Here is a 16,650-nt window from a genome sequence, read left to right on the forward strand (position 1 = left end):
TTTTAAATAAGCTTCATAGCTCTCAGCACAGAGCTCCCTACACGATGTGTTGTTCAGTCAATTCTAGTCCAACACTTTAAGCACTACACCATGCAGGCTCTTGGTTTGTACAACTATCATAGTGCAGCAATATTAATAGCACACTACAAATGCAGCTATCCACCACATGTGACATCTTAGTACATGTCCATTATGACAGCAAGACAGCAAGAATAGCTTTGCTGGATTCTGCCTTTCAGTCCTGGCTTCATCCCACAAAACCAGTGCATGGGCTTGTAGGCTTGCTGCTCAACAAGCATAAACCGACATAACATCGGGATGGGCTTAAATTTACAAAACTGTATTTAACAATTGTTAATTTCTAACAAACACTACTTTTCAAATACTTTGTAATGTTGCCAACTCTGAGTTGGAAAACTCATGGAAATTCAGGGGCGAGGCTCTGGGAAAGTGGAAGTGGAAGAAACTTAGGGATACGAGGCCATATACAGGTTGCCCTCTGGAGCCGCAATTTTTTCCGAAGAACTGCCACCTGAAGTCTGAAGATCCAGGTTAACTTTGGGAAACCTTCAGGATCCGCCTGGACGTTGGGCAACCCTAAATGCTACTTAATTGTTTTCTTTCACGACCCGAGAAAATCCAAGCAATTTAAAAATGCTCTCATCTTCCCGGTGATTTTTAAGAGTAATTTTCAGTCTCACAAAGCAAGGAGCAACACCGCCCCGAGACGCCGCGGTGAGGGGCGGCATATAAAGTGTTATATGACTTGATTTGTTACTGACGCTCCAACAACGCTAGCCGCATTTTTTTTTAAACTATTTCCTCTCCTGCCCTTTCCCGCACCAACACAGGCCCTGTCCCTACGCAGCCACCTTCGCCCACCGGCGGCTCTGCTTCTCCAGACGCTCCACCCATACTACAAGTCCCAGCGATCTCCGCGAGAAGCCGGCGCACGTTGTCAAAGGGGCTCTCGGGTGACGTACAGAGCACGTGGGCGGGTGGCTACTGTCGGCTCCTGGACTACTACTCCCAGAGCACACCGGGCGGGGTCACAGAGGAAGTCGAAGATGGCGACCGACGTGGAGCATGAGGAAGCGGCTAAGGAGACCGTGAAAACGTTCAAAGAATTGGTGAGGGAACGGCCTGTTCTGCTTCTTGGTTCCCGGCTGGGGACGGGATTGGCCCGGGTTTTTGGTCCTCCGCACGCACGGGGATCGGCCAGCAGCATTCGGCAGCTGCCCTTTGGAGCTCGTCATCCTAATTCATTGTACTATAGTCTGGCCTTTATGGTATATATATGCACATATGTGTGTGTACACATATGTATATATATATGTGTGTATGTATGTATGTTTATAATTATAGCGGGTAGATAGTTTTCCTTCTCATTGTTCATTTTTGTTGGAGGTAAGTTTACACCACGTGACTAAAATGGGCTTTCTGACGCCAGACTACTTTTGCTTTACAGCAGGGGTAGTCAACTTGTGGTTCTCCAGATGTTCATGGACTACAATTCCCATGAGCCCCTGCCAGCAAATGCAGGGGTACTCCCCAGCTGTTCACTTGCTTACTTTCTCTTCTGGGAAAGTAACTGTGGAGATCATGGAAGCCTACATTTTGTGGCAGAGGTTGCAATGAAGTTGGATTTTGTTGTAAAGGGTACTAGTATGGCTTGTGTATCCTGTTGAAACTCACTATATTTTATGCCCATAGTTGTGGACAAAATAAAAGTAGGGAAGAAAGATGTGCAGGTCCAGTAATTTACTTCAAAAAGTATCCTTCATAAAATATTACATGTTTATCCTGTGGTTGAATTGATTTTACATGGTTAGTGTACTTTTTATCACAAAATTTTGTGTTGCCAAAGTTTCCAAATGACATCTAATTCTCGGATGGTGGTGAAGAATTTGTTGTAGGTAATACTGCATTGTTAAGGCTATGATGATCTGTTTCTTTCACTGGAATAACAGGGAGTGACAGATGTGTTGTGTGAGGCCTGTGATCAACTGGGATGGAAGACACCAACAAAGATCCAAGTGGAGGCCATTCCAGTTGCACTTCAAGGTGAGGCTAACTTTGAAAGCAAGAATTGGGGGAGAGGAAACTGTCAGAATTAAAAACAAAATCAGGACATTTCAAGTATAGGCATTATGGGCGTGTTGCTAATATTAGATCAGAATTTGTGTCTCCTTGTTCCAAACAGCCGAAATTGCTTTGGAAGAAAGTGTTCAGCTCTATTTAGAGCTCTAGAAGCCAACTTACCTTTTTCTAATATATTGGAAAGGGTATGTTGCCCTTAAGAGCTATTTGAGGAAAGATCAGTCTTGCCCATGCTGTATAAAAAGACACTTAACAGTCTCTTTATGAGTCAGCTGCTTTGCCAAGATCTGGCAGAAAATGGTTTGTAAATGTGTATCCAGAAACCCTGGCCTTTGATATTAATAAAATATATTCAATTTAATGGGTAGAAGTGTTGACCTCTTGATTGTTATAATTACTATGCTATTGGATAGATGAAGTGTCACAAGAATTCTTGCTTGTGAAATGTTACCTTTTAATCATTGTATTTCTAGGTCGAGATGTCATTGGCTTGGCAGAAACAGGATCTGGGAAAACAGGGGCTTTTGCTTTGCCCATCCTTCAAACATTGTTAGAGACACCTCAGCGTTTCTTTGCTTTGGTACTTACACCCACTCGGGAACTTGCCTTTCAAATCTCGGAACAGTTTGAGGCTCTTGGATCCTCCATTGGTGTCCAAAGCAGTAAGTGGCTTCTGTGAAATTGCTTGTGTTAAACTGAAGATATAATGATGTTTACCAGGTGTAGAGCAGAGATGGAACAATTGCATGAGGGGGTATATAGTAGCTTTTATCTTCTGCAGTCAGGATTTTTTACTTCCATTCTCCTGATCGTTAAAGTAAGGTTGAAAATTTATTGGCAGTTTCCGTTGAAAACCCAGAGAGATTTCGGAGGGTAGGACTTTCTCTATTTTCACAACTGTTACTAGGCTACCCTGGCCTAATACTGTAGATTGCGTGAATTATGCAGACAAAATATATTCAATTTGTCTAATTTATTTCATTAGAGTAGTTTTAGGAAGAGCCTCTGGTTCATTCCCCCCCTCCTTTGGGCACATTACTGACAACTCCTCTTCTATAATGGATGGCATCTGAGTGTTTTGCTTCATGCCACTCCATGTGAATTAAAAATAAAGCCTGGCTGAGACTCACTACCTGAAGTCCATATTTGAGTCTCTTTTATAACAATGATTTGCTGTAGTCAGCAAAAGGATCTCTTGTCTAAAGAAATCTCTCGGCACCTGACAGTTTCTAAACCATTTTGAGTTTTGGACCATGGTCATGCGTGAAAACTATATGACAAGTGCAACTACTTTTGTTTAGGTAGGGATTTCATAGAGAAAATAATAGACCCCAATTAATGCAGTCATAGCAGTTGCACCCTTCTGAGCCCTTTGAAATCAGGAGAGTGTCACTGATTAGGACTGCACTGGGCATAGTTTTGATGGAGGGAGATTCAGGATGAAAAGTGGCTAAAAGGTGGGATTCCCTGCCAGAAGATGCAGGGGTGGCCAGAGGCACAGACAGCTTTAAAAAGGGATTAGAATTAGACATATTCAGGCAGGATAGGTCTATCAGTGCTTACTAGTTATGGTGCTTAAAGGGAACCTACAAATTTAGAGGCAGTCAGTGGCTAAATGCAAGTGAGAGGCAGCATCAGTGGAAGGGCTCTATGCCCTATTGTTGGCCCTCCAGAAGAACTGGTTGGCCACTGTGTGAGGCAGGATGCTGGACTAGGTATACCACCAGTCTGATCCAGCAGGGCTTTTCTTATGTTCTTTCCTGTAAGGAATCGAAGGCAGAGTTTGCAGAGAGTATGGAGAGAGGTAGCAAGCTGTATGTGTTCCACTGGACCTTATTTGGCTTTTCTGTCCTTTCCCTAGCTGTAATTGTTGGAGGAATTGACATGATGGCTCAGTCTCTGGCCCTAGCCAAGAAGCCGCATGTAATAATTGGTAAGTAGATGGGATTACCCACGTGACAGTAATGAGAGTTAAAGAATCCATGTCTTTTGGAAGATGCTGCAGAGTTTAATTCTTCTGCCTCTAAAGTGAGGCAGTGAGAAGCAAGGTTGCCCAGAAGGAAGGTTACACATGGCTGCCCAGCTCTCAGAACCTTTTTTAGCTTGAAAGGCTGAATAGAAAACCCTTAAAGTAAATCACTTAAGCAGTAGTGATACAAATACTCTTTACTTCTCTCTCCTTGCCTTTCCTGTTCTACCCTTCATGAGTCCAGCTGGCTGGAAAGTTGGCTAACAACTGTCACTGTTGCTCTCCAGTTGTCAAAGACCGGCAGTTGTGGGAAAACAGCCTGGCGCTGCCACTCCCAGCTTCATCCTGGGGCCATCTAGCAGCACAGGACGCTCCAGTTCCCTTATGCAAAATATTGCTGGCTCTTTCCTACTAAATGAAGGCCTAATCATGTGAAGTGGTGTTGTTTGAGCAGGGTTCTTCAGACTCTGTTTCATCTAGTTTGGTATAGAGCCAGTTTGGTGTAGTGGTTAGGAGTGTGGACTTCTAATCTGGCATGCCAGGTTCGATTCTGCACTCCCCCACATGCAACCAGCTGGGTGACCTTAGGCTCACCACGGCACTGATAAAACTGTTCTGACAGAGCAGTGATATCAGGGCTCTCTCAGCCTCACCCACCTCACAGGGGGTCTGTTGTGGGGAGAAGAAAGGGAAGGCGACTGTAAGCCACTTTGAGCCTCCTTCGGATAGAGAAAAGTGGCATATAAGAACCAACTCTTCTTCCTCCTCTTCTTCCTCTTTCTCTTCTTCTTCCTCTAGTTCGAGAATACCTAATGAGCTGGCCAAGCTGACACTGTAACCACATAGGGTTGAGTCCTATTCTTGTTTTAGACTTGCCTTATTTCTCAACCAGCCCTGCCAAGTCTGACCTGTTCAAGGCCTTGGCTCAACACTGACTCTTATGTCTTGTGTTTAAAGAAGCTTATTGAGAAAGGAAAACAGTGGTCAACTGAAAAGTGGTATGCTAGACCGTGTGGAGTGGTCACATGGCAGCAGTGCTCAGTGGATGGTGCCTGGTGTTAACGGCTTATATTTTCAGTTGCATATTGTGCTGGGCAAAATTCTGGAACACTGACGATCTCATAAATTCCCTTGTCCCTCTGGCAGCTACCCCTGGTCGCCTTATTGATCATCTTGAGAACACCAAAGGCTTCAATCTAAGGGCTCTGAAGTACCTTGTTATGGATGAAGCAGACCGGATCCTCAACATGGACTTTGAGACAGAGGTGAGCTCTGCAAATCCCTGGCTTTTCTGAGTAATTTTAGGGATGCCATCTAGAGTCGGAGTGCCCAAATGTTGCAACGTGTACTTGCCGGGCACTGGCTTCATTCTGCCTGCATTATACTTGTTGACTTGAAAAGCACTCCACTCTTAACCAGAATGCCTGCCTTCTCCACCATTTGCAGCTAGCAGCTAGCAGGAATTCTCACTGTGTTGCTCTGGGCTGCCTCCTTCCTACTGTGTGGATCCCTGTTTACGGTTGACATAGTGGCATTGTTGGTGATGGTTCTGTACCCTTTAAGCAAAAGCAAGATTTCTTGGGAGGTATGTCATCTTGTTAAGCACTATCCAGGTTCTCTTCCAGGGCTTTGCCAAGTTACATTGATGCTGTACTCTAGCCTCACCATGTGGCTGCTTTAGTGCACCATATTGCATACACCGGGCATAGAATCACTGATAGGTTCAAAATTGAGAAAGGAGTTTGGCAAGGCTGTATACTGTCGCCTTGCCTATTTAACTTGTATGCGGAGCATATCATGAGAAAGGCGGGGTTAGATGAGTCACAAATTGGGATCAAGATTGCAGGGAGAAATATCAACAACCTCAGATATGCAGATGATACCACTCTAATGGCAGAAAGCGAAGAGGAACTAAAGAGGCTGTTGATGCGGGTGAAGGAGGAGAGTGCAAAAGTTGGCTTGAAACTCAACATCAAGAAAACAAAGATCATGGCATCCGGCCCTCTCAATTCCTGGCAAATAGATGGGGAAGAAATGGAGATAGTGACAGATTTTATTTTCCTGGGCTCCAAGATCACTGCAGATGGGGACTGCAGCAAAGAAATTAAAAGACGCTTGTTCCTGGGGAGGAAAGCTATGGCAAATCTAGACAGTATCCTAAAAAGCAGAGACATCACCCTGCCAACAAAAGTGCGTTTAGTCAAGGCTATGGTATTCCCAGTTGCAATGTATGGCTGCGAAAGTTGGACCATAAGGAAGGCCGAGCGTCAAAGAATTGAGGCTTTTGAACTCTGGTGCTGGAGAAGACTCTTGCGAGTCCCTTGGACTGCAAGGTGAACAAACCGGTCAGTCCTAGAGGAGATCAGCCCTGACTGCTCCTTAGAAGGCCAGATCCTGAAGATGAAAGTCAAATACTTTGGCCACCTCATGAGAAGGAGGGACTCCCTGGAGAAGAGCCTAATGCTGGGAGCGATCAAGGGCAAAAGAAGAAGGGGACGACAGAGAATGAGGTGGCTGGATGGAGTCACTGAAGCAGTAGGTGCAAACTTAAATGGTAGAAGACAGGAAGGCCTGGAGGATCATTGTCCATGGGGTCGCGATGGGTTGGACATGACTTCGCACCTAACGACAATAACAATTGCACACATGCTGCTACTTGTTACAGTGGTCCAAATAAAAAGAGGGGGCTTCCACAGTTGCTTATTCCATTTGCACTGAGGTTGAGTAGCTCTCCACAATTATATGCTGTGTGTGTATGCAGTGAGTGTCTTGCTGTGATTTTGTTTCACTTGCTTGTTCTCTTCATAGGTAGACAAGATCCTGAAAGTGATTCCCAGAGACAGGAAGACATTTCTCTTTTCAGCTACTATGACTAAAAAGGTACGATTCAAGTGGGTAGCCGTGTTGGTCTGGAACAGCATAACAACAATGGAGTCCAATAGCACCTTTAAGGCTAACAAGGATGTATTGTTTGTTCTTTATAAATCTTTGTTTCTCTTAAAGGTGCTATTGGACTCCATTTTTGTTTTAAAAGATCCAAGAGAAGCTGGCATTAACCTTCTGACTAGGTTAGGAAAGGAGAAGAGAAAAAAGGGGCAATTTAAACCTGGCAGGTAAAGAGAGACAAGTTGTGTTTGACAATTGAATGTAAGTCTGTTTTTTGTTGTTCTTCAGGTGCAAAAACTCCAGCGTGCAGCGCTTAGGGATCCTGTTAAATGTGCTGTTTCGACTAAGTACCAAACTGTTGAAAAACTGCAGCAATATTATATTTTCATCCCTTCCAAGTTTAAGGTAACTTTATTTCTTTTCTCTGTTCCATGCTGCAGCAGCACTCCTCTTTCCTCTTAAAAAATTTCTTCTCCTTTACCTAACTGGTGCTATTTCTTTCCTTTTTTGATCTGATCTCCCACCCCACCCCCGGCTCCTCTCCTAGGACAGTTACCTCGTCTATATTCTGAATGAACTTGCCGGGAATTCGTTCATGATATTCTGCAGCACCTGCAACAACACTCAGAGGACTGCCCTCCTGCTTCGGAACCTGGGCTTCACTGCCATCCCCCTCCACGGACAGATGAGCCAGGTATTGGCTGACCTTCGTGCAAGGAGGTTTCTGGAAAGCTATGCTGAAATCATAAAGCATTTTGATGACAAATGCGATTTATATGCAGTGTTAAACTTGTTCTATAACTAAAAATGACCACACAAAAACCTCTAGCCTTGTGGTGTAAATGAAAAGTGATTCTCAAAAATGTAACTTTTAAAAAATTGTTTTTTCCTGCTTGGAAAACTTTTGAAAGTAGCATACGGTTTCTTTTTCTTCAGAATAAACGATTAGGATCCCTGAATAAGTTCAAGGCCAAAGCACGCTCTATTCTGTTGGCTACAGATGTTGCTAGTAGAGGTCTGGACATCCCCCATGTCGATGTAGTGATGAACTTTGACATTCCTACCCATTCCAAGGTGAGTTGAAAGGAAAGCTGCCAACTGAGGATTCTGCCTTTCCAAATCTGGGATATCTCAATGGTGGTTGCAGGAGAAGGCAGGAGATACTTGGCTGTCTTCTTCCATAGCTGTGTGTAGTTCATAATGATGTAATAGCTACACTTTTTCTGTAAGCCCTCATTAAATAATAATAAAAGGTCAGGGAGAGGAGTAAGTATACCAGTAAGTGGTATGGCTGGAAAGATGGGAACCATTGTTCACACAGTCAAGGTGATAAGGGCTTGCTTTGGCTGGATCACACTTCCCTGAATGCTGGAGACCCAAGTTCAGCCGTGAAGCAGGCTGGTTGATGATAGAATAATTATCTACTTTCAGCCCAGCCTGTCAGGCCTGTTGTGAGGACAAAAGTGGGGAAGCAGAACTGTGCATGCTATCCTAAGAGTATGAAAAAATAGATAAGTGGGTATCATTGTGTTTGTAGTAACTGACCATGTAGGCTGTCTCCACACTTGGTCACTCTCAGAAGTCTTTCAGTGTAAAACCCTCGCAAGATACGCCCTTATTTTGCCCATGGGAATTGTTTGTTAACTGTTGAGAATGGCTATTACGTGGATGCCTTCATGGAAGTATCATTTGTACCGTATCTTTTAAGATCTTTAAATAGTTCAAAAGGTTCTATTTATTTATTTATTATATTTACTAGATTATAAGCCCATTTTAAACAGTAATAAAATGGGCGCTAGGAGGGCTCAGGCAAGGGCATGGCGCTGCGAGGCCGCTCCGCCGGCCGAGAGAAGGCTTCCCGGCCCACCCCCCACCCGAGGCTCTCTGGAGCCTTCTGCCGGCCGGCGGAGCGGCCGAGAGAAGGCTTCCCGGCCCACCCCCCACCCGAGGCTCTCTGGAGCCTTCTGCCGGCCGGCGGAGCGGCCGAGAGAAGGCTTCCCGGGCCACCCCCCACCCGAGGCTCTCTGGAGCCTTCGCGAGACCGCTCCGCCGGCCGAGAGAAGGCTTCCCGGCCCACCCCCCAGCCGAGGCTCTCACCGAGGCCACTCCGGCATATTCCCTGGGCGGGTGAAGCAGCCAATTTTATTTTGTTATGGCTGGCACCAGCCTGGGCGGGTGAAGCAGCCAATGGGGAGCCGCGCTTTGCGCGGCTCCCCATTGGCTGCTTGGGGCGGGATTGGGGCGGGAGCTTTGCGGCTCCTGATTGACCCCTCCGAGTTTTTATCCCGGACCGGTCCCGCCCTAACTTCTCCCCACTACCCCTTCCTCTTTTATTCAGTCTGTGGCGCCCGTGGCGCCACGGGCTGTGTACAGATAGAAAGCCCCTGCCAAACCTGTCGTCTAAGGGTGGTTTACAGCCGTTCATAAATACAATAAATGAGTTAAAACAAATAAAGCAGTCCTGGTTGCAGTCACATGAAGTACCACTTTGTCAATAGTTTCTCAAGGAACCACTTTAACTGCATTGAGCCACAGCTGGTTGCAGCCACTTGTCACCTGCCTGAGCCCAGCTTCACAGTCCTTCAACTACCAGCCTTCAAGAACGCCAGCCACATACCCTAATGAAGCAAGAGAAAACATGCCTTGTGGTGCCTCCTTTGTCCGTAGCTTGGTCCAGGTTCCACTCTTTTTGAGTACTTTCTCTTGCCTTATCTGCATTCTGTGACTGGCTCTCTGGCTCTGTTTCAGGATTACATTCATCGTGTGGGAAGAACAGCTCGGGCTGGGCGCTCTGGCAAATCAATCACCTTTGTCACGCAGTAAGTTGCACCGTACACCACAATCAGCAGCCCTGCATCTCTTTTGAATGGGTGGGAAAGTGTGTTTGTGATGTGGAAGAGCGACAGCATGGGGCTCCTGTGTTTGGGGGGTTGGGGATAGGGGTGGGTGCTGACCAAGAGGCACAAGAGACAAAGTAAGGCCAAAACCTTGGCTACTGTCCCACAGGTACGACGTGGAGCTCTTCCAGCGTATTGAACACCTGATAGGCAAGAAGTTGCCTGCTTTCCCCACTCAGGAGGAGGAGGTCATGATGCTGACGGAGCGGGTGGCAGAAGCACAGAGATTTGCTCGCATGGTAGGTTTCATTGTCTGTTGGCAGTTGCCAGGATGAATCCACGAGTTTGTTTCATGTTGGCAGGGCAGCCAGTGGTTAGCAAGCCCACTTGCACTGCTTTGCCTCAGGAGCATTAATCTGCACAGTTCCGAGAGCATTGTTGGCACAGAGAAACTCCATGCAAGGCAGTCCTGATTTAAGATGAACATCATGTACCATGGTTGTCTGCTTTTTTCCATGTTGCATGTGAGAGAAAGTATTTTTTAAAATATCTGTTGCATGCTGCTGCCATTCTACCACTGGAACTCCCTCACTGTGCTCAGGAAGTGGGGAGGAAAGCTTCTCTTCCCCTTCCACTGCTGTGTTTAAGAGCCCAAATCCCTGGATAAGCTAGCAGTAAAATGGCATCCCAAGGTACATCTTCTTGTTCCTTACACACTCTGAACTGTCTTGTATCTTGCCAAATCTGATTGACCTTGTGGCACTGAGACTTCATTCTGACTGAAACCACAGCTCCCAGCAAACAGGACACTGTTTTGAAAAGTGGCCCCAATGTTGAGGAGGAGAAGTGAATGGATGTGCAAAGGTAGCATTTATTTGAGGGTGATTAGAGAGTTTCTCCTTCTCACTGAAAACAATTGTGGATAGTTGGCGCATTCTTACTTAGAATTCACTCACAGATCTGCTTGTTAGGCCTTTGATGCTGATTGTGTGTTTTAATGCTTTCAGTCCTCTTTATTGTCCTGACGCTTCTTCTCTCTTACTGCCGAGAAGCCCAGGTAATTGCTGTTCAATTTCCCCACAGGAATTGCGGCAGCAGGAAGAAAAGAAGAAGCGCTCTCGCGATGAGGCAAATGACGGTGATGACACCGAGGGGACAACGGGCGTCAGGAACAAAGTGGCTGGTGGGAAGAAGAAGAAGAAATGGAAAGCCTGATGTTTCTTCATGCTGGGAAGCTGTGGTCCAGCACCATAGTCAGACTGGCACTGCCTCACTAGCCTATGCACAGGAACCTTTCTGCTTGATTGGTGGGATGCAATCCAATCCCCTGGATATGACGCCGATTGAGTTTATGAAAGAAGAGTGGGGAAACACACCACAGTGTTGTGGGTGGCGTCTCTAGCCAGTTGGTATTTTAGTCCACCACTAGGGAGCAGGAGAAAACTGGTTCGACAGTCTATTTCTGGGCAGTGAATCTTTTCAGTCCACTACTGCCCAAGTTTTAGAGAAAGACTTCCATTTCCCATAATTTTGTAAAATGACCGGGGGGGGGGGGGAGACAGATAAGCAGACAAAGAAGGTGAAACTCTGAAATGAGCTGCTTGCCTTAAAGCAGGGCGAAGAACTAAAATATATGTATATTTAAACCAAAGCTAGAGTGGTTGCATTTCCTTATCTCCATGGTATTGTTGCCATGCTGTGATTTCCATTCTCATTTCTAATATTTGCACAGGTTGAACTGCTGCTAGTACCCATCAGCGCTGGGTGCATTTGTGTGCTATGCCTACTTAACCTGACAAAGAAGTCCTCCCACAAGAAGGCAAATACTTGCTTAAAGTGCATGTTTTCTTTTCTTCTTACAGTTCTGCCCAAGAGTAACTCTCAGAGGCAGTGAGTGTGTGCAGGCAAGATGTCTGCCAGCCTGTATGGGGAACAGATAGTAAAGTGCTGCTCTCCTCCTCCTCTGTGCTGGCTCTGCTTAGCAGAATGAAGGCACTTGAATACAACGGGGAGGGCTTCTGCCCCGTGTCCTCCTTCTGAGAGTCCTCGGGTTCTGTTTCCATTGCAATTTACGGGCAGTATGTGAATAGTGAAGGCGATTTCACTATAAACAGGCTGCCCACTCATATAACTCAATGATTATCTGGTGACTACAGTGTTTCTGTCCTGAGTACACAGAGCTGTGACAGCAGAACTGTGTCCTACCTGGCACTGATGCATGTTTGGTTTCCTAACTGGTTTTTCAATGACAAATGAGGACGAGCCTAACAATATAGGACCTGCTTCTTGGCTTCAGTTGTTATGATTTGGGGCCGGAGGGGGGGTGTTGCTGTATAGCAAGGATCTGTGCATATCCAGTGCCCCTTTAAACAGCATTGCCAAGTTTTGCATCGGGGTAAAGATATACATTTCTGGAAATGTTAAAGATGGGGGGGGGGGATCTTGTTGTCCCCCCCCCCCGTAGAAAAACACTGATTTTGGAAAACATTGAAATATATAAAATAGTTTCCTGTCATCAAACCTAAAATAATGTTACTACTTTAACATAAAATGCATCATTTATAACTTACTGAGCATACAAAAATGCAACATTTGACACTTATGGATGTGACATTTCTAAATTTCTCAGTTTTCTATAAGCAAAAGTCCACCCAGTACTTGAGAGAGAAGACTACAAGCTGATGCGCCCTGTGCTGTCTGTCTAGAGAGAGGTCAGTTCTCAATGGAACTTTCTGTGTTTTCTTCTGAGTTCTTGTCCGGCCACCTGATCCTTTTTCTCCCCCCAGCAAGGTAGGATGAACAGGTCAACTACATCCGGTCAAAAGGACAACAGAAGGTGTGCAACCATCAATCAAAAAGCAATGAAAACACTTCATGCTCCCCTCATAAGATTCCCTTTCCTGTAGATGCAAAAAATGTCTGTTGGATTTAAGAACTGTCCATACCCACAGCTTTGTCTGGTCTTTGAAAACATTAATTCATTCTAAAAGAAAATATTTCTTAGTAGATCTTTTTTTACTGCTCCTCCAAATTTCTATTTTTTTCTAATGGAAAAACTGAAAGAGATAAAAAACCTCAGCAAAAACTGGGCTTTCTGTTCTGAATGTTTCCATTTTTTTCTCCCTGGGCCTTCACTTCTCTGCATTGGCATGGATGTCAGCCCTTCTCTTAAGAACATAAGTAGAGCCCTGCTGCATCAGCCCAGTGGTCCATCTAGTCCAGCATCCTGCTTCACACAGCAGGGAGACATTTGCCCTGGAAGGCCAGTGGACAGGCACAGAAACCAACACCTTTCCCCTATTTTTGCCTCATAGCACTGGCTTTCAGAAGCTTACTGCCCCTGAATATGCAGGTTCCCTTTACTCATCATGGCTAGTAGCCATTGGCGGACGTCTCCATAAATCTGTCTAGTGTCCTTTTAAAGCCATCTGGGCCAATCACTACTTCCACTGGCAATGCATTCCATGGTTTAATTACTCATTGAGTAATGTAAAATGTCCTGTAACTCTACTCTTATCAACTTCATTAATGGCCTCCTAAGTTCTGGTATAATGGGAGAGGGAGAAAAAGTTATCTATGCATATGTAATTTTATAAACCAGAAGGAAAGCTCTTTATTTTACGTGAGCTTTAGAGAGAAGGGAAAGGTGGTCCAAGAGGTCAAAGGAAGGGAGTCCTTCCCTCTCTTAGGCTGCAGTGTCACCCATATACTTTCCACTTAACACTGAAATTGCTGATGATGTTCTGAACTGGTGCTTGGAGACAGTAATGACCTGCCTGAGGGTCAACAAGCTGACACTTGATCCTAACAACACAGAGGTGGGTCAGTAGAAAGACTAGAGACTTGTTCTCCCTTGCTTGAATTGGGTTAGAACATCCTTTAAAAGCCAGGTTTGCCACTTGGGTGTTCTGCTTGATACAGCAGTCAGTTTAGAAAACCAAGTGCCAGTGGTGGCTCAGAGTGCATTTGCCCAGCTTTAACAAGGAACTCAACTGTTTTTGTTCGTGGTTCGCTCTGATCTAGCCATTGTCATATCTGCCTTAGTTACATCTATACATCTATTGCAAGGTGTTTTACTCAGGATGAACCTTGAAGAATGCAGCTTGCAGCTGGTCAGAGTGCAGGGATTAGACTGCTGATCAGGGCAAGTTAGGGGGGGTCATATGACCCCGATATGTCAGCAATTATAGTGACTCCCAGTCTGTTCCTGAGCCCAATTCAAGGTGTTTGTTTTGACCTTTAAAGCCCTACATAGCTCAGGAGCAGCTCTTTGAAGGTCCATCTTCTCTTACACATCCCTGCCTGGGAACTAAAACTGCAGGGAGAGGTCCTCTTGAGCATCCCATCAACCAAAGGAGTATATCAGGTGTGCACGTGAGAGAGGGCCTTTGCACTGGCAGCCCCATGGCTATGGAACAACCACCCAGGTAGGGGCACCTAGTTCTCTCCCTCTAGCTCTTCAGGAGGCAGTTGAAGGAAGTTTTATCCATGACAGTATTTGATTACTTTTTTTGCCTACTGGTAGTTTTACCTAATGGTTTTATGTATTTTTATTATTATTTACACTATAAACTGCCTTGAGTTCCTGTAAGGTATGAAGGTGGCTATAAAATGTTTAAATAAATACATGTGATAGGTAGGGGCTGTGACAGCCAAAACTTCCCTAGAACTGATGAGTCATTCAACAAAGAGCCTGCAGAATGGCTAGGCTGAAGGGCCCTGGCCCATTTAGCTTCTCCTACCAGCTTAAATATGAGTCATTCAACAAAGAGCCTGCAGAATGGCTAGGCTGAAGGGCCCTGGCCCATTTAGCTTCTCCTACCAGCTTAAATATGAGCCTCTTGTGGCGCAGAGTGGTAAGGCAGCCGTCTGAAAGCTTTGCCCATAAGGCTGGGAGTTCAATCCCAGCACCCGGCTCAAGGTTGACTCAGCCTTCCATCCTTCCGAGGTCGGTAAAATGAGTACCCAGCTTGCTGGGGGGTAAACGGTCATGACTGGGGAAGGCACTGGCAAACCACCCCGTATTGAGTCTGCCATGAAAACGCTAGAGGGCGTCACCCCAAGGGTCAGACATGACTCGGTGCTTGCACAGGGGATACCTTTACCTTTACCAGCTTAAATAATGTCCTGTTCAAGGTCATGTAGTCAATACTTGAGCCCATCTCAAAGCACCTTGCATGTCACCTGGTCCTATGTCTATAGCTTGCTTGGGCAAGAGGCCTACGCAACATTTGGCTTTTGAAAATGTCCTTCTGGGGAAGAGGTTTCCCCACAGGTCTGCTGGGTAGTAGTCAGAAATCACTCATCCAGGGATCACTCTGTTCTTGCCATTCCAGTCCTGCAAAGATTATACTGTCTTCTAGCCTAGCAATTAAATGTTAGAGCTGGCTTTATGAACCTACTACTATCAATGTATAGTTATGGCACAGAAATATTTTTATTTTTCTACACTTTCCCTTTTGTAAAGCTCCCTGTGTGTCCACGTTTACTGGTAAACATACACCTTTTGCTGAAGTGAGTGGAAGAGTACTGTGATACTTGTATTGCCTAAACTCATAATGTTATTGGTTTGAAAAGGAATGGGACGTTGGAAAGTCAGTGTTCCCAAATACAGCCACCGATCTGCTTGTAGTTCCCCTAAAGTATCTCTCAGGGACAGCTTGCTGCCTTAGGAGATATGATTTGCGGGGGGAAAGGGGGGTTTATTGCAGCACAAGTGTGTGGAAAAGCTCAGAGGAAGAATTTGTAGGTCTGTGCTCCAATGCTGTGTAGGAGGGGATGACTGGAATCACCTGGCAGAGAAGTTCAAGTCAATAACATGTTGCTGTGTCATTGGTGTCAGGAAGGGTCACAACACAAGCTCTCAGCTACTCTAACAAGGGCAGAGGTGACATTATTTCATTCAATATGGCAAGCACTATTTCCTCTATAGGTTTACTGACTGATCATGAGCTCTAACTCTCAGCTATTCAGTAAACATGGGTGTGGTTGGCAGTGCGATTAGAAGGGTACTCTAGCGCAAGGATCCCCCTCCCACCCAGGAGTCTAATGACAAACAAAAAAGAAAAAGAGCTGAAGCCACACAGGGCTGCTTGCCATGGAAGGACCAGTTCTTTTACTGGGGAGGATCCTGGCATGCACTCGAGTTTTTTTAATAGTACAGGAGGAGCAAAATGTGGAATTCTTGAACCAGCCCCCCTTTCTCTCTTCTTTATACTTAAACTTGTGTCCTCTATGGTTGATGTTCTAGTGGTAGAAAATCCAATGTGGCAGTTACACCCACATTCTTAGCTGTGGCCTCACCTGCCAAAGGTATGTACATTCATGTGTGCTAAAATTCACCCCCACTCCAGTTTCAGTACTAAGAAATAGTTTCTCTATTTGGTCATGCTATCAGCAAGAATGGCACTTCTATCAACAGAGAAAAAATGTTAGAGATCGCACCCAAGATTTTGTCTTAGGTCTGCTGTGCTCCGTTCTATTCCTAGTCCTGCTGCCTTGGACCTCTGCGTCAGGTGTCTCTCCCCTCCCACCATAGGAAATAGGAAAGCTGACTTCTCTCTTACAGGGAGATAGATGGGAAACAATATAAACACTGTACAACAGAGACAAGATTCAAAGCATCGGCTTCCCTGTTGGTAGCTCACTCTTCGCTAGGCCAGCTCTCTAGCAGATAAAAATGATATTTGGGCAGGCTGTGGAAGTTCAGGACTAAAAGATCCATTGTTGTCTTTGCAGTCAGTGTCCAGCTACAGTCCACTCTAGGTGTATGTGGATTTCAAGGGACAGCATAAGCTATCTTGAGCTTGGGCCTAAAGCTATGGTCCTGAGCCCCTGCCAGGGATTAGCTGGCCCCAG

The 16,650-nt window shown here is 45.5% G+C and overlaps 2 protein-coding genes across 2 annotated transcripts in view; one reads left to right on the forward strand and one right to left on the reverse strand.

The window, feature by feature from the left end:
• The window catches only part of LOC143838225 (retinoic acid-induced protein 3-like), a 124,736-nt gene that overhangs the window by 33,646 nt on the left and 74,440 nt on the right, over positions 1-16,650 (reverse strand). The gene's annotated exons all lie outside the window — the stretch shown is intronic.
• DDX47 (DEAD-box helicase 47) lies at positions 982-12,249 on the forward strand. Its single transcript, XM_077339244.1, has 12 exons — positions 982-1,130; positions 1,971-2,064; positions 2,574-2,762; positions 3,962-4,033; positions 5,216-5,334; positions 6,878-6,949; positions 7,244-7,360; positions 7,503-7,649; positions 7,892-8,029; positions 9,704-9,774; positions 9,962-10,091; positions 10,876-12,249. Exons 1-12 carry the CDS (start codon positions 1,068-1,070, stop codon positions 11,005-11,007), a joined length of 1,344 nt encoding a protein of 447 aa, XP_077195359.1. The 5' UTR covers positions 982-1,067; the 3' UTR covers positions 11,008-12,249.

The sequence above is a fragment of the Paroedura picta genome, chromosome 5 (assembly GCF_049243985.1).
Source record: "Paroedura picta isolate Pp20150507F chromosome 5, Ppicta_v3.0, whole genome shotgun sequence".
Classification (NCBI taxonomy): domain Eukaryota; kingdom Metazoa; phylum Chordata; class Lepidosauria; order Squamata; family Gekkonidae; genus Paroedura; species Paroedura picta.